General features: G+C 51.9%; 1 protein-coding gene across 4 annotated transcripts in view; it reads left to right on the top strand.

Moving 5' to 3' along the window:
• Positions 1–18,305, top strand: part of SIPA1L3 (signal induced proliferation associated 1 like 3) — a 232,331-nt gene that overhangs the window by 195,194 nt on the left and 18,832 nt on the right. For all 4 annotated transcript variants that reach the window (XM_078063034.1, XM_078063032.1, XM_078063033.1 and 1 more), the window contains exons 15-16: positions 8,475–8,678; positions 18,099–18,264. In XM_078063034.1, coding sequence (XP_077919160.1) covers positions 8,475–8,678; positions 18,099–18,264 — 370 coding nt within the window. The remainder of the gene's footprint in view (positions 1–8,474; positions 8,679–18,098; positions 18,265–18,305) is intronic.

Raw genomic sequence — 18,305 nt, forward strand, 5'->3', positions numbered from 1 at the left:
GACTGTGTCAGTAAGTGGCTTTGCTAGGACATGAGGAGGGAGGGAGGCACAGGTCTGGGATGGTGCCAGCGAGCTGAGAGTCAGGAGGCTGCTGCCGACAGGGAGTGGTGAGGTTCTTAAGGAGAGGAGAGCGGGGAAGGCCCAGCCCCGAGAGTAGGGTTATTCTTACCACTAAAGCACCCACTGCGTGCCGGCGACTTCCAAACATGGTGACGTGGCAGGGAACAGAGGTGTTTCTCTTGTGGAGCTGACATTCTCCCGGAGAGAGAGCAAGACAGACTGACAACTGAGCAACCACGTGATCTCACTATGCCGGGGTCTGATAAGGTCTGGGAAGAAAAACCCAACAGGACGGAGAGCCGGGAAGGCCTCTCGGAGGAGTTGGTAAGGGGTTGACCTGGGTAGAGGAAACAGCAAATGCCATGACCCTGAAGGTGAACTCATTTGCAGTGCTTAAGAAATGGTCAGGTGGCCAGAGAGGGCGGGAGCAGACAGGGCAAAGGGGGGAGAGTGGCAGGAGGTCGGTTTTGCAGGGTAGGCCAGAGCCCGGTTCTGGGAGGCTTACCAACCACGGTCAGCCGCTGGGATTTGGCTTGGCTCTGAGGGACGTTGGGAGCCATGGGAGGAGTGCGAATGCATGATCTGACTTAAGTTTGAAAAAGATTACTCTGGGGGAAAAAAAAAAAAGATTACTCTGGACAATTTGAAGGATGGAAGGAATTGAGTTTGCCCGCAAAACTCGGGGACTGCCAGGAGAGGGATGGGTCAGGCCATGCCCGAACAGGGAGACACCTGCCCCCTCCCTCCCTGTGCTGCAGCCCTGCCACGGAGGCCTGTAGCGGCTTGTGCCCATCGATGATTTCAGGGACTTCGCAGACACTCTCCCCAGACGTTCGTCATGGGAGCCCGGCTTCCAGGCACACGGCCAGGCGTCAGCACCCGCTGTGGGCACCGCAGTGGGCCGAGTGATCCCAGGCGGGCAGCCACCTGGCCCCCCGCCCTCTCCTGAGGCAGCACACGCTCCAAAACTCCCTGGGTTTCCAGAGCAATTTGTCAGAGCTGTGAAGGGGCACTCAGAGGCCCTCGGCTCCACGGGGAGCTGCCACGGCCAGGCAGGAAGCACGTGGTTTTGCTTCCCCAGGCTGGGCTGGGAGGGAGTCCCCGGGATACCGTTCTGGGGACACGACCCTTAAAGGCAATGCGAGGGCCTCAGGATCCACCGGGGTCACGCATGACAGAGACCCACTTGGAGAGTCACAGTCAGTCTGGGCATGGAGCCCAGGCTCTCTCAAAGAAAGTGGGGAGCAGTGCAAAGGCCCCAAGGCCAAAATGTTTTTAGCTGGAAAGAGTTTCCCCGCGGCTGGAACCTGGTGAGTGGGAGGAGCTGAGGGCAGAGGGGCCCGGCCAGGTGGCATGGGGCCTCCTGGGCAGAGGGGAGGACTCTGACTCTACCCTGAGTAAGGCAGAGCCACAGAGAGTCCTGGGGAGAAGAGGGCTGTGATCCGACTCAGGTGTTCACAGGCTCCCTCTGGCTGCGTGTGGTGGGGGGTGGGCAGGAGGAGGCTGCTGCCGTGATGGGCATGGGGTGGAGGTGATGAGCACTGATTGGATTCTGCATCAGTTTGACCCCATGTCCTACCCTGGAGCATAACTCCAGCCACAGGCAGGGACTGGTTCAACTCTCAAGGCCATGCCAGACACCAGGCCGAGAGGGCAAGGTTGGTCCAGCAGTTAAGGCCAAGCAGTGAGGGGTATGGGGGGGAGCAGTGTTATTTCCGGGACTCTGGCCTCAGACTACCAGTGTCCAGATAACAGCTCCACAGCTGTCCCAACTCTGTGATCTCCGACAAGGCTCCTTAGTTTCTCTGAGGCTCAATTTTCTCATCTGTAAGATGGGGTTAATAATAGGATCTGTGGTCTCTGGCTGCCAGAATGAACCAACATCATGCATTTAAAGTACTTCGCACGGGGCCTGAGACGGCGCTGGGTCCAAAAATATCCCCCTGCTGCTAGGTTTCGTTTGCACTTACCACATATTTATCGTGACTGCCGTTGTCCTTGAAAGTACAGGCTCGTAGTTAAAAGCAGGGTCTCTTGAGCCAGTCTGGGTTTGCATCCTGGCTCCATCCCCTACCAGCTGCATCATTCGAGGCAAGTTATTTCATCTCTCCGGGCCTCAGTTTTCCCACTTGAAACCTGGGGCTGGTGTAGCTCCTGCCTTGTGGGGTTGCCAGGACAATTAATGAAGGGACGCCTGGAAGATGCTTAGTGCAGGGTCCCTCCATGCTCACGGGCTCCGCATAGCCAGCGCCGTCCCTCCCTCCCAAAGGCTTGTCGCCCACCCGGGGCCACCCACCAAGACTGGAGTGTTGAATGTGTGCGTGCAGATCTGGCTTCTCCAGCCAGCCCATGGTTTTTTCAGCTTTTTTCGGAAGCCACAAAAGCTTTTCCTCGCACAGAATCCGAGGTGCTCCCTGAGACAACACAGATGAGCGCGTCGCCTCTCCGGGTGCAGGTGGGGTGGGAGTGCAGGCACACCACATCCATTCACAACTTTGCACACATGACCTCCGGCGGTCGTGCTGCTGGTCCCTCGTTTCTCGGAGGAGGGGACAGGCTCACTGAGGGGAAGGGAGCCTAGCTAAGGTCGCAGTGTGTCGCTCAGAGCTGGGGTTGGAACCCCAGGGTCAGGTGAGCACTGCAGCCTGCGTTCTCGTCCACCGCACAGTGCTGCCTTGTTTTTCAAGTCCTGGCTGAGGCCCGGGGAAGGCACCTGTCCATGTCGGTGCTTCAGAAGGGGATCGGTAGGTGGGGTTAAAAACTCCACCCCGGACTGGGCACCTGGGCTCATGGTCCACGGATGTGTGGGAAGGGGCGCCCACCTCAGGGCTGGGTCGAGAGACACAGCATATTCCGGGGGATCGTTCTGTGTTTAGGCCATTCTGTGTGCGAAGGACCATCTACTCCTGAGTCTTGGAGAAGTTGAAGATAGGGACACAGTCATGGGCATGCCTTTGGCTACAAGTAACAGAAAAGCCCAGCTCAGCTGAAGCAAGTCTGTTCTCTCACGGAATGAAGTGCCAACTAGGGAGGGCCCCAGGACTGGGTAATGTATTGACTCAAAGACCTAAGTTCTTTCTCTGTTTCGTGTCCTGCCTCCATCGGCCTACAGGCTGGCTCCCCTCCATCTCAAGGTGGCAGTCCTTCACCCAGGTAGTCACGGTGTCCAATGGAGGAGAACGTGATGTTTTCTGCAAGTGTTTTTTGTTAGCGAAGAAAGCTTCCCCAGAAATCACCCAGCAGACAACCCGTAGACGCACTCCCTGACATCTCCTGACACCGGTCAGAAATAGGTTACAGACCCACCCATACCCCTCCCAGCAAGTGGCCTCACCCAGTCAGGACTTGCCCCCTGGGCTGGGTGTTGTCAGGTCACCTCCCTCAAGCAAGGGATGAGTAAAATCAGCCTCTGTTTACAGGTTGAGGGGGGGATTAGGCCGACACCCACAGTGTCCGCGGCAGCGCCTGAGGAGGGTCCAGCGCATCTCGAAGGAGGCAGTGGATGGAGCCTGCTGGTAGAGGCAAAGGGCGTTCGTCTTTTCCCCTTCCTTCTTTAATCATCTCTTGTTTTTTCAGCTCACGAAAGCTGAATGAACGTGCCTGATGACCAAGTAGAGAAATGTAAAAAGGTTAAAATCACTAGCGATAGATTCATAGAGTGGACCCCCTGTGGCCATTAAAGAGAGGGGAGCTTGTGTGGACTGACACGGACAGATCTACAGAATATATTGTTACGGGGAAAGCAGGGTGCGCAGCAAGCTTATCATACGCGGCCATTTATTTTACAAAGAAAAGCGGGAGGGGCGCCTGGGTGGCTCAGGTCATGATCCTGGGGGTCCAGGATTGAGCCCCACCTGCATCCCGCTCCCTGCTCTGCTTCTCCCTCTCCCTCCCCCTGCTGCTCCCCCTGCTTGTGTGCGCGCTCTCTCTCTCTCTCAAATAGATAAATAAAATCTTAAAAAAAAAAAAAAGTGGGAACCATACACACTCCCTCTCACACCCGTGTGCTGTGTGTGCCCAGGCTGTCTGCTGAAGAAAGGATGGGTCTCGGTTGCCTCAAGCAGGGAGACCAAGGTGTCAGGTACGCTGCCTTTTTACCCTGTACCACCGGTATGGTTTCACTGGACTTGTATTCTGCCCATGTTCCCCTCAGTACTCCCTCCAGAGATAACCAGTCTGTGCACACTCCCCCAGAGATTTTCCTCCAGACCTGCACCAGCCCAGTTCTTTCAAGCATTTTTGACCGTTACCCAAAACGGGGGACGCCCTTCACATTACAACCCCGCACAGACATCCAGAATGAAGTGTCACAAAACGCTGATTATCCTTAACTTACCTCACATCCTGTACACCGATGTTTTTTATTCCTATCTGTCAGGCTTGGGGGTTTTTTCTCCCCTTAATAATGGTCAAGAGCCAGTAAAATGGTTTAATGACCCACAGTTGGGGAAAGAAAAACTACGGTTGTAAGAAAGACAAAAAAAAAAAAAAAAAACAATAATCCTACACTCTATGTGCATATATAAAAAGAAAGAGCAGAGTCATGCCTTGTTTCCCTGCCTGTTTCCACTCAAACATCTGTCCTTGTTTATAAGAAACCTACCTCATTCTTTGAACTGGCTGCATCATTTTGTTTCAGTTTTTTTTAAAGATTTTATTTAATTGAGAGAGAGTGCACGAACCAGGGGAGGGGCAGAGGGAGAGGGAGAAGCAGACTCCCTGATGAACACTGCACGGAGCCTGCCAGAGAGGTGCGGGGCTCCACCCCAGGACCCTGGGATCATGACCTGAGCTGAAGGTAGTCACTTAACCAACTAGCCACCCAGGCGCCCCGAACTGGCTGCATCATTTTTGATCATCAGGGTGTGCTTGGAACATCTATTAATCCCCTGTTAAAAGACACCCAGGCCAGGTCTAACTTCCTTTCTTTCTTTCTTTTTTTTTAAGTTTTTATTTATTGTCTTAAATAATCTCTACAGCCAACATGGGACTCGAACCCACTGCCCTGAGATCAAGAGTCACATACTCCCCCTACCAAACCAGCCAGGCGCCCCTAACTTACCTGGTTACACACAGCACTGCGGTGACCATCCTTGTATGTGCCCACAAGTACTTGTGCAGGCTTTTCTGCGGCACAGATTTCTGGGAGGTCAGATGTTAGACGGATGCTACTCATCCTTCAGTTCTCGGCTCAGGTCCCGTTGCCTCCCTGGGGAGGCCTCCTGATCACCCTGAGGTCCATTCCTCGTGTCATACGCTCCCTGGCTCCCTGGGCATCCCCCCACCAGTTTGTAACCGTGGCCCCATTAATAGATGTTGCTAAATCTTAGAAAGCGTATCTAGTCAGAGCTTGCTTCTTTTAATCCAGTCTGACAGTCTTCTGTCTTTCACTTTGGGTGTTGAAACATTCACATTTAGAGAAATCGTTGATAACAATCGAATTTACATTCCCCATTTTGCTATTTTCCATATGGTTACTCTCTTCTTGCTCTGTTCTTCCTTTTTTTTTTTTTTTTTTTAAGATTTTATTTATTTGAGAGAGAAAGTGAGAGCAGGGGGAGGGGCAAAGGGAGAGAGAGAATCTCAAGCTGATTCCACGCTGAGCATGACACAGGGCTCAATCTCACGACCCTGAGATCATGACCTGAGCCAAAATCAAGAATCAGACGCTTAACCAACTGAGCCACCCAGGGCCCTGCTCTGTTCTTCCTTTACTGCCACCTTTTGTGTTAAATAAATTTAGTGTACTGTTTGGATTCCTCTTGATTTTTTGACCATATTTTTTTAGTTATAATATGCATCTTAACAGTGTAATTTAGATCTAGTAACCTAATTCCAATAAAATATAGAAACTTTTCTCCAGAGGTGCCTGGGGGGCTCAGTTGGTTAAGCATCCAACTCTTGATTCCAGCTCAGGAACATGAGATCAGGCCCCCGCTTTGGGCTCCCTGCTGAGCATGGAGCCTGCTTGGGTTTCTCTCTCTCCCTCTGCCCCCTCCCCCACCTCTCAAAAAGAATTTTTTTTTTTTTAATTTTAAAGAAAGAAACTTACCTGAGTATAGCCACATTCCCTTCCCCATCCTTTGTGCTATTTTTTGTCATTTTATTACATTCAAAAATGTTACAAGCCGAACAATATAGTACTGTTCTTACTGCCTTTTACAATCTTGTCTTTAAGGAAATTAGAGAAGAAATAAGGAAACATAAATCTATAGTCTTATTCTAACCCACAAATTTACCATCTTGGACCTTTCATTTCTCCGTATGGATTCAGGTCACCATCTGGAGTCATTTTCTTCTTTCTTCTTCTTTTTTTAAGATTTTATTTTTAGGGGCGCCTGGGTGTCTCAGTTGGTTAAGCGGCTGCCTTCAGCTCAGGTCATGATCCCAGGGTCCTGGCTCCCTGCTCATCGGGGAGTCTGCTTCTCCCTCTCCCACTGCCTCTCCTCCCCCTCCCTTTAGCTTGCTCTGTCTCTCAAGTAAATAAATAAAATCTTTCTTAAAAAAGATTTTATTTTGGTGGCGCCTGGGTGGCTCAGTCGTTAAGCATCTGCCTTCGGCTCAGGTCATGATCCCAGGGTCCTGGGATTGAGCCCCGCATTGGGCTCCCTGCTCGGCGGGAAGCCCGCTTCTCCCCCTCCCTCTGCCCCCTGCTTGTGTTCCTTCTCTCGCTGTGTCTCTCTCTGTCAAATAAATAAACAAAATCCTTAAAAAAAAATAAAATTTAAAAAAAAATAAAAAAGATTTTATTTTTAAGTAATCTCTACACCCAATGTGGGGCTTGAACCTGCAACCTGAGATCAAGAGTCGCACTCTCCGTGGACTGAGCCAGCCCGGTGCCCCTGGAGTCACTGTCTTTCAGCCTGAGGACTTCTTTTATTAATTTACCAGGCAGATGAGCAGGCAATCAATTTCTCCGTCTGTTTATCAGGGAATATTTTTATTTTACCTTCATATGTGAAGGATATAGTTTTGCTGGATACAGAATTCTCGGCTGGTGGTTTGTTTCTTTCTGCACTTTGAAAATATTCCATACCATTGTTTCAAATACGAAGTCAGCAGTTAATTATATTGATGCTTCTCTGTATGTGATGAATCCTTTTTCTCTTGAGGTTTTCAAGGTTTTTATCTCACTGTTTGACTTTGAGCTGTTTTTCTGGATATGAATGTCTTTGTATTTACCATGCTTAGGGCTTGGGGAGCTTCTTAGCTGTGTAGGTGAATTTTTTTTATCAAATGTGGGGAGTTTTCAGCTATTGTTTCTTTAAATCGTTCTTCTGCCCTTTTCTCTCCTCTCCTTCCAAAACTCTCGGTGCACACATGTCCGTATGCTTGATGCTGTCCCAAAGATTTTGGTATGGCAGAAGGTCCTTAGGCATTGAGCTGGGCAGGAGGATGGCAGGAGCCCCAGCCAAAATGCCACAGATTCCCTCTTTTCTCATCTGATGTGCAGCGGCTTTTCAAGCATAGATGACTCTGAGATTGTCGTATGCCCTTGGTCAATGGCCAGAGTGCCGAAATGGTTGTTTTGTCAATCTTGTGCTTCGGGGGAGAGGATCTGCCGGTCTCCTCATTTGATCATAGTCAAAAGTCCCACCCCTTCATATTGTTAAATTGACCGTCAAAAAGCATTTATTGACTTAAACCCCAAAGGCATCAATTTTCTCATTAAATGCCTCTCACTTGAAGTGGAATTGGAATTTTATTTAAAAGTTTCAAAAAGTCACTTTGTCTAGGGGAGTAAACAGCTGGGTCCCCAACCGTTGGGTTCTGGTTAGCAGCATGAGGTTCATTGTAGCACGAATTCCATGGGAATCAAGCATTTGGGATAATGAGCTGTGGTTTTAGATTAGATCAGCAGGAACGTTGTATGATGTGTAGTAGGTACTCCAAAGTATTTGAATGAAAGGGCTCCTTGGCAAGCTCTATTTTAAGGGAAAAAAAAAAAAACTTACAGAACAATATATTAATGCGATCCCAGTTACATAAACATACAATTTTCCTCCTCCCCCTGCCAAAAAAGTTCCTACCTCCCTGATCGTATTCAGGTGTATATTTGTAATGCATAGGAAAAGGGAGAGAGAGAGGGAGAGGAAGAAAGTGTAAGCGAGCGAGAGAGCGAGCAAACTGTAAACCATGGATCTCTCTAGAGACGAGCAGGTAGGACCCCCGCCTTCAGCTGCGTAGGCTGTGCCCAGGAGATAGGGAATCTCGGGGTGCGTCCCCCCACAGGTGGTGACTTTTGTAGATTCGCACAGAGGCATAGAGGGCATTCCTGGGGTGGGACTGGGGGCCGTGTATTTGTATCTCTGTTGTGTGAAGGAACTTTGTTGTTTCCCAAGAGTAAATTTAAACAGATCGCTTTGGGGAAACGAGGAATGGATTCAACTGTTTCTCTTGCCTTTACTCTGCAGTGACGTGAGCTCGCGGGCTGGTTACCCCGCTCAGGTTTACAAAACTGCCAGCACAGAGACTCCTCGACCCTCACAGCTGGCGCAGTCCAGCCCCTTCCAGCTCTCCGCCTCTGTCCCCAAGTCCTTCTTCTCCAAGCACCCGGCGGGGTGGAAGAGGACAGACGAGCCCCCGCCACGGCCGCTCCCCTTCACCGACCCAAAGAAGTAAGTGCTCGGACCCCCAGCGAGGTGCTGCAGGAGACGAGCCCGGCGTCTCCGGGCGCGGGGCGGGGTTGGTGACCCCTCGCTGGCTCATTCGGCAGGGCGCCGTGGGTACAGCTGTGGACAGCACCCTTAGTTGGGGGGTCAGAGCGTCCCTTGGCGGCCTGAGGGGCACGGCCTCCAAGGAGCTGCCGTGCAGGAGATGGGGTTTGGGGGAGGCGGAGCAGGATGGAGGCCGAGGAGGAGGGGGGCTGGCTTCAGGATGGATGTGCCTAAACGGGAGCAGCCGGGGTTGGCTGGCAGACCGAATGTGGGCTGCGGGGAAGGGCGAGGTTGAAGAACACCCCAGGTCCCGTAACCGGAAGGGCAGACTGGCCTTGAGCTGAGATGGGGACTGAGCGAGGAGCAGGCTTGGTTGGGGAAGAGCCCCCGAGCTCAGTCCCGGGTGCGTTGCGTTCACGAGGCACAGAAGCCATGAAGGAGGCGGTTGGGTCCGGAGTCTGGAGCTGAGGGGAGAGGTCAGGCTAGAGAGGGCAGTTGGGGTGTTGTCGGCACAGAGGCACGAGGCTGGAGGCACACCCAAGGCCAGGAGTGTGGGTAGAGAGGAGGGGGAGGTGCAGGACGGGGCCAGAGAGCCCTCAGTGTCCAGAGAGTATAAGGAGGGGCCCAGGCGAGCGTGTGTCCCGGGAGCCCAAGCGTGACGGGCTGTGAGCCTCATGGAGGTCCCTCAAGGGTGCAGGAGAGAAGGGGAGGGCAGAATTGGAGGGAAACTGTGTGCTCCGCTCGTTTGAGTGCGGAGAGGCAAAAGAGAGGAGAGGAATATGCATTAGGGAAGGATTTCTGTTTCACGTTATATGGTATCTTGTATTTACTGAGTACTCACTGTATACCAGTCTCGGTTCTTAGCTCCTGTAGATGTGAATTAATTCCCTGAATCCTCACAACAGGTCCGTGAGGTGGACCCGTCACTCACCCCATTTTACAGATAAGGCGCAGCAGCCGGTAAGGGATAGAGCTGGTTCCGGGGGAGGGGGATTCTGCCCTCCTCCATCCGGTTCTCTGTAACGTCTTTCATGACCTGGATGGGCCCTTCAAATGTAGGGGTGACAGAGCTCAGAAGGAGAAAGGTGTCAGGAGAGAGAAACTGGTCCCTGCAGATGTCGGCAGGCGAACCTGGGGAGCTCACACCAAGAATCCAGGTCACAAACATCACTGGCAGCCCCGGGCTCTGAGCCTCTGCTCTCCTGATCGGAACCTGCAGCGGCCTCCCCCACTCCGGGGATGGATGATCCAAGCACACCGGCGGTACCAGGTGTTCGTGTGGCGTGTGCTATGCCCACACTCCTGCCCAGACCCTGCGCCATCGGCCTCCTCTCCCCCTGCCCTCCCCTCCTCCCGCGCTGCCCCTCACTCTCTCTACTCCACCGGCCTCCGCTGTTCCTCCTGCTCGCCAAGGCCAGGCCAAGCTCGGGGCCGATGTAGGGGTTCTCTAATGCCTGGAGTGTTCTTCTCCCAGATCTTGCGGCCATCTCGGGGCGGGGGCTTGGTCCAATGCCACCTCCTCAGATGGGCCTTCCCAGCTGTATGTACCCCCGCCGTCACCCTGTCACTTTTCTCTGTTCCCCTGAAAGCAGGCACCGCTGTCTTAGTCACAAGACACCTGCAGGCTGCCTGGCGTTCTGGGTGCTCCTTCGGTGAACGCATGAGTCACGCATCTCGTTTTGATCTCGCTGCCATACAACCCCGTGAGATCTGCAAGGCCCCCACTTTTTAGGGTGGCCAGAGGGGCAAGCCCTGCAGGCCCCGTTAGGCTCTTCCACATGGCAGCTGACCTGGCCGTCCTTCCCCCGGGTGCGCGCTAGACCCAGTGTGTCACAGTTCTGGAGGTCAGACGTCTGAGATCATGGTGTTGGTGGGGTTGGTTCCTTTTGAGGGCTGTGAAGGGGGATCTGTTCTGGCCACTCTCCCAGCAGCTGGTGATTCCTTGGCCTGTAGATGCACCTCCCCATTCTCTGCCTTCATCTTCACACGGCATCCTCCCTACACGTGTGTCTCTGTGTTGACATCTCCACTTTTTATAAGGACACCAGTCAGTGGATTCGGGTCCATCCTAATGGCCTCAGTTTGCTTTGGTTACCTCTGTAAAGACCCTATTTCCAAATAAGGTCACACTCAGATACTTGGGGTTCGTACTTCAACATGTTTTTGGAAGGAACCCATAACACCACCTCTCAGGTCTTAACACAGACATGCCGTCGTCCTTGGGGAAGCTCATTCAAGCCCACACTGGGCTCACCTTCCACTGACTGCATGCTTCTTCCCTGCCCCGGCACCTGTCCTAGGGCACATCAGACCCTTTTCCTAGCAGCTTGCCTCGTCTCTGTCCCCCACAGTGAACTGAGAATTCTGGGGGAGCAGAGATACTGTGAGCCCCACCCAGGGCCCAGTACATAGTACGTGCTCAGAAAATATGCCTGGACATATAATAACCCTAAACAAACAAAAAACCCCTTTTCCCCATGATAAGAATTCAAACAAGACTTTTTATAGGTGTGTATGTATGTTTGTTTTAAAGATTTTATTTATTTGAGAGAGGAGCAGGGGGAGGGGCAGGGGGAGAAGCAGACTCTCCGCTGAGCAGGGACCCCCCCCACACACACACACACACACACACGGGGCTCAATCCCAGGACCCCAGGAACATGACCTCAGCCAAAGGCAGCCGCTTAACTGCCTGAGCCATCAAGGCGCTCCTGGATGTGTATGTTTGTATAAACATGTAAACTAAATATATAAAATATATCAATATATAAATATAATAAAATATTTAGGACCACACATAAAATAGTTTCATGGCTGCTTATAATATTCAATAATTTAGTTATAGATACATTTTTTTTAAAGATTGTATTTTTAAGTAATCTCTGCTCCCGACATGGGGCTCGAACTCACAGCCCCAAGATCAAGAATCACATGCTCCACTGACTGAGTCAGCCAGGCGCCCCATATAGATACATTTTTTTAAAGCACATGTGGAAGATAATATGTTAATTTAGAATTGCTTTTGTCCACATACTCCCATTTCATAAAGCTGTTTTATTCAGACTCTCTATGAGCATTTTGGAGATAGTGTCTTTTTCATTGTTAAAAGATCCTTCTGAGTCACCTAACCTAGTTTTCCAAAAACATCATCTTCAAGCTAAATTATTTGAGGTTAAACATACTTTTTTTTTTTCCGTATATGAAGCTGTCACTGAAATTTTATCCCAAGGCACAGGAGCTCATTTGCATAACTTATTTACCTACGTATATTAATACCTACTTTACCAAGTCCTGTCATAAGCCCTTCACCTACATTGACTCATTTAATCCTCGCTATAGAACAAGGAGATGCAAGTACTTTGCGTCCCATTTTCCAGATAAGAAAAATTGAGGTACAGGGGCGCCTGAGTGGCTCAGTCGGTTAAGTGTCTGCCTTCGGCTCAGGTCATGATCCCAGGGTCCTGGGATCGAGCCCCGCATCGTGCTCCCTGCTCAACGGGAAGCCTGCTTCTCCCTCTCCCACTCCCCCTGCTTGTGTTCCCTCTCTCGCTGTGTCTCTGTCAAATAAATAAATAAAATCTTTAAAAAAGAAAAAAATTGAGGTACAGAATGGTTACGTCACTTACCCAGATTCACTTGGTTAGTTAAGGTTAATCACTGCAAATACCGTGCTTGTTGGTTTTGCGATTTGTCCCCCAGGGTCACCACATATTATGACCTTATTCCCCACCCCACCAGGAGTAATTCCCAAATCTGTCTACTTTCTTTGCTTCCCTTGTCATTGATACCAGTCAGGGACGTCTAACACATCCCACGGAGAAATGCTGATGGCCTCATCCAGCACAGGGGTGCTCCCTTTCCGCCAGACTGCTTGGCTGGGGCTATACACACCTGGCCCCAGTGATCCTCCAGCAACCCCACTAGAGGGATCCTGTTCTTACCCCCATTTCCAGATGAGGAAACTGAGGCACAGTTAGAAGTACATAGCCAGGTCCACAGCCAAAAGTGGCAGAGCTGGGATTCGTATCCAGCAAGGTAACTAACAGAGCATCTCATCATATGAAAGACCCAAGAAGGACTCCTGTCCACGGCGGTGACTCCTATTTCCTGAGGACTGATTTATCGGAGGGGACAGTCTCCTCTGTATTGGGGCACATGCTCTAGTTGACCAAACGACAGAGTAAGCTAGTGAAGAACAGAGAATCTGTGCTCTGTCTCCCACCCCCAGACCTTCTGCTGCAGGCCCCTGGTCAACACTCTGCCTCAGGGGATGGCCACACAGCCCCATTTTGGCCACTTTGTCCCAGGACTCATTAATTCATTGGCCTGCCTTCTCCCAGCCATTAGAGGGCAGAACAGCGTGGGGGTCAGGATGGAAATCCATTGGCTGCTTACCCCCACCTTAGCCCCTCAACTTCCCTCTCTTTAGCCTGGAATGACAGCCATCCCTAGCTCCAGGGTTGTGAGGATTTAGTGAGTTAATCCATTCGAGGCCCCAGCACCACCTTCGAGCTGCCAGGGGCTTAGCAGGTGAGGGTGTGACTGGGCCCACAGGTTTCCCTTCTGACAGGAGGGGCCAGGCTGGAGCCCGGCCAGTTGGGAGGTGGAGCAGGCAGCCCTCAGCCCTCCTGGGCACCGCCGCCTCAACGGGCCAGTCTCGCCCGGACTGCAGGGCTGGAGATGCCCCTAAGGGCTAGTGGTCACTGGGCCACCCTGAGAAGCCTCCTTCACAAGGTAGGCACAGCCAAGAACAGGCCACCGCTCTCCCAGAGAATGGCCCTACACTTCTCTCTGAGTGTTAAACCAGTCAGCCACACCACGTAGGGTTGTTGTGAGGTACCCGTGCTGAGGCCCCACTGGCCCCTGGCCCCGCAGACTCTGGGCCCAGCAAGGAGGAGGCAGAGCCTCCTCCAGGAATGGTCTCTGTTGCCTTTAAGTGTGGAGTGGTGGATGGGAGGGCCAGCCCCCGGGTCACACCTGAGGACCCAGGCCCCCCAGGTGTCCTCCTGCAGCGCCACTGAGGGGGTGAAGGGAAATCCCGTGTGTGAAGGCCACCGGGGCCCGGGAGCGCGTGAGCACAGAGGTGACGTGAGGATTTCAGCGAGTCGTAGGGAAACACCCGGTCACTGTTGGCTGGGCTGACAGGCCCTGGTGTCTCGTGGTTGGCATCTGCCATTCCAGCTCCTTCCTCAGATTTAGGTCCAGCTCCGTGCAGCCACAGAAGGAGCGGCGGGGAGAGGCCTCTCCCCAACATCCCCACCCCATAACAGGGCAGTCTCCCTCCCCAACGGGCCTCTCTCCGAGCCATCCTTCCAGGAATATCCGCCTGCCACCTGAGGTGCAGCCCTGCTGTGTCCTCACCAGCCACATTGGCACAGCCCCCGGCCCAGACAGGCCGACAGTGGTGCTAATTGGCTTAATTAAGTTGGCCCTGAGGGAGCTGCCCCAGTTGGAGGCCAGAGCCCAGAGTCAGCTGGGGACAGGCCCAGCCAAGTCAGAGCCATCGGTCACCGTCCACCTCAGGCCCTGCTGTCACAGGAAGAAGGAGTCACTGTTTTCTGGGGGGACCGTACTGCAGCGCCGCCTTTGTAAGTTGTCTGCCCTTGTTTTCTGCTGTAAGTGGTGTCATTCCACAACACGGCCAAGTCCAAGTTCAGGCAACGTGAGCAAATCAGAGGTGATGTCTGGTGCTGTCGGGCAGACCCCGGAGAGAAGGCACATCTTTCCGGGTGTTCTCTTCGTTTGTCTCGTGAAAGGTAAACCCTGGCCAGGATAAAAACCGAACTAGTACCAGAGGGTTCACGGCACAAACCCAGCCTCTGTCCCTTCCCGGCCCCCAGCCATCCAGCACCCCCCTCCCCAAGCACAACCATGGCCTTCGTTTCTTCCGCGTCCATCCCGAAGTGTTCCAACCGTGACGAGCCCGTGGGACCCCATGTGCTTCCTCCCTCGCTCCCCCTTCCGTTGGCCAGTGTGGCTCCCCGTCTCTGCACATCTGCCTTTTTCACTTGCTCTTTCCTCTTCGTATCTCGGGGACAGTTACCATATTAGCACAGAGAAGGTGATCTCATCCTTTTGAACCGGCAGAGAGCAGTCTCTTTTGTCCTCCGGGTCATTAGGTTTTCACAATCATGGGGACCCGAGATCTTGAGAAAAAGGAAACAGGTCGGAATGTACAAGCGCAGTCTGGTTGGTTTTGTTAACCTGGAGTTAATGCCCTTTTAAATGATTGCTTAGAATTTGCCATTTAGAAACTGCATCGGGAAATTCTTCCAGAAGAAAAGAATAAGAGCAAAAATGATTGATTTGACGCCCCAAACTGAATTCCATCATACTCTTTCCCTTTAGACGCAGCCTGGCGGCGCAGTGAGAGAGTCAGGCCTGCCGCGGAGATGTGTGCGGGCTTGGGGGTTGGGGCAGGACCTGTACAGGATGTCTCCTGGCGAGCCAGCCTCCCACCGCAGAATCTCGAATGCCCCATCAGACTCCCAGAGGTCCTGGCAGCTGGGAAGGCAGTGTTAGCACATGAACACAAAATTAAACAGAACAGGGAAGAAATACTTGTGTTCTTTTGGCTTAACTTTTTAAAATATCTCTGTACTTTTTCCTCTTTTATAAAAGTCATTGACACTTCTTAGAAAAGGAAGGAAGAGGGGCGCCTGGCTGGCTCAGTCAGAGGAGCATGCGACTCTTGATCTCAGGGTCGTGAGTTCGAGTCCCACATTGGGTGTAGAGATTACTTAAGTTTTTTTAAAAAAAGGAAGAGAGGAAGGTTGAAAGGAAGGAGGTAGTTAGGGAAGTGGGTTGGTGGGTTGGTTGGTTGGTTAGAAGGAAGGTTGGCTCCGTGTGATTCGCGTTGAACAGCTACTTCTGAGTGCTTGCAATGTGGCAGGCCTTGTTCCCAACACAGAACAGAAGGCTGCAGATGAGGTGAGAGTGGGACCACAAACACACAAGCGCCTCTGACAAACTGCCAGGAGATGAGCACAGTGAAGCAGCGCACAGGATTGCGTGATGGAGCACGCCCGCGCTGGGAGGAGACACCAGAAGCTTGAGTGGTCAGGCGAGGCCTCCCCGAGGAGGCAACATTTGAGATAAGCTGGATAGATGAGAAGCTGCTATTCATGGGGAATGCTGGGGAGGGCAACTCCAGGCTGCCAGAACAGCCAATGCAAAGGTCCTGGGGCAGGACCATACCTGGCATGCTAAAGGAACATTGGGAGGCCTGTGTGGGAGGAGAGGAGGGCAGAGGCAGGGTGGGGCAGATTGTCAAGGATTTCACAGGCTGTAGTGAGGCACATTTTTGGAAAGCGAATCCCCCAACGTACCCATCCTCTGGAGCTGAGAGTTTGGTAAATTTTAATACATCAAACTAGGCTATGTGTAAGCTTTGTTTTCTAAAAATGATTTCACACTGTACATACCACTTCTTTATTCCTGTGACATAGCGGGGAGAACCTCTTTCTGTGTTAGGTGAACCAGCTCCACTTCTCTTTAATAGCTAGATGGCATGATTCCGTGGGGCCTCGCTCTTCCCCTGCTGGCCAATTCTGTGTTTGTTTCACGGACAGGACCCCATTAAACGTCCCCATATACTTGGCACACGTAGGTTCACAAGGCCCTTTCTGAAGGACACATGCCCAGAAGTAGATAGAGTCCCTCAGGCCGAGAGCGTGCACGTTTGAAAGTGTTCCACGGGTGGCTTTGTGCCCCTCCCAGGGGGCCAGCCTCATAAACAGTGTCCCTTTCTTGCCATAGACGGGCTGAAGTCCCAGCCTGCTCCCTCTTCAGGGAAGGTGGGCACAGCATGGGACATGCCCTGCACTGAGTCACAGGCTCCACCCCCCCTCCTTGCAGGGGATTCTGGAAAACTGTGAAATCCCTTTGGAAGGGGGAGGGCTGAGCCCCCTTCCAGCTCCCAGGGGAGGAACCATGTACTCATTGGCGTGTATGCTCTTCCTCTGTTTCACTGTGTATTTCTCTCTTTTGGCTCTAAAGCTTTTCATTTGCCAGAGAACACACTTCAGAGAGTACTGTAATGGAGCCAGAATTACCCTAGACCTGGAATTCTAATTTGGGGTGGAATACGACCTGACAGGGAAAAATTTGCCACCCTCTCTTCCTTCTTTTGTTAAAACCCCAAGGTGGCAGCTGAGAAAATGAGAAAAAATGCAAACTTCAAAACATTCAGGAGCCCTAGACATCGTCTTTCTTCCTGGGTCCAAAGACTTTTTCTTTCTTGAGTTAACAATGATAAATTCCAGGTGTCACCTTTATTTTAAACTAGTTTTTTAAATCATCATTATTGTTCCGGCACTTAATTATGGTAAAATAAATTGAGACAGTTCAGAAGGGTATCAGATGAAAAGTGACAGTCCCATTTTTCCAACTCCTAAAAAGACTCCTGACCTCCCAGGGGGTCATGTACCCATTGTTCATAATTTCCCCAGAACTTTTTCTCTGCACTTAAAAGAGTATTACTAAACCAAATGCAGTTATGCTCCCCACACACTATACATCTTTTTGCTTTAAGATTTTATTTATTTATTTATTTATTTATTTATTTATTTATTTTAAGATTTTTATTTATTTATTTAACAGAGATAGAGAGCACAAGTAGGCAGAGCGGCAGACAGAGGGAGAGGGAGAAGCAGGCTCTCCGCCGAGCAGGGAGCCCGATGCGGGGCTCGATCCCAGGACCCTGGGATCATGACCTGAGCTGAAGGCAGCCGCTTAACCGACTGAGCCACCCAGGCGCCCCAAGATTTTATTTATTTATTATTTATTTGGGGGGTGGGGGTAGAGGGAGAGAGAGAATCTCAAGCTTGATTCCGCGCTGAGTGTGGAGCCTCATGCGGGGCTCGATCTCACTACCCTGAGATCATGACCTGAGCCGAAGTTAGGAGTGGGACACTTAACCGACTGAGCCACCCAGGCGCCCCCCCATACATCATTTTTATGCCGTGTCTGTGATATGAACGTGGCAGTCAAGTTCGGAGGTGACACCTGTGGGCTCTGCGGCCTGGTGGCCTCAGCTGGAATCCTGACTCCTCCACTCACACAGCCTGTGTGACCTTGGATGCCTGTTGTATAGTTACTTGTTAATTGTGGGTCTCTGTGACTGGAGGTCAGCTGCATGTTCTCTGCTCTGTGTCCCCCGCCTGGAACAGGCACAGCCCAGGGGAGGTTCCCAGGAAATCTTGTGGGATGAATGAATGGGGAAAATAAATTTGATCCCTCTTCCGGCTCACCTCCAGCAGGTGAACGGGAGAAGGCCGCAGTCCCTTCCCCCGAAGGCAGCCAGCCTTCTTGGGTCAGGACCGCTTTGAGAAGCAGGGTGAGCCTCCACAAGGCCACTCTGACCCTCATCCTCTCATTCCAGGCAGGTGGACACCAATACAAAAAACGTCTTCGGGCAGCCACGGTTGAGGGCATCCCTCCGAGACCTCCGCTCCCCACGGAAGAACTACAAATCCACCATTGAGGACGACCTGAAGAAACTCATCATCATGGACAACCTGGCGCCCGAACAGGAGAGAGATGCGGGGGTATGTAGAAGCTGCCCCCCACCACACACGTACACACAGAA

The sequence above is a fragment of the Halichoerus grypus genome, chromosome 15, assembly GCF_964656455.1.
Source record: "Halichoerus grypus chromosome 15, mHalGry1.hap1.1, whole genome shotgun sequence".
NCBI classification, from domain to species: domain Eukaryota; kingdom Metazoa; phylum Chordata; class Mammalia; order Carnivora; family Phocidae; genus Halichoerus; species Halichoerus grypus.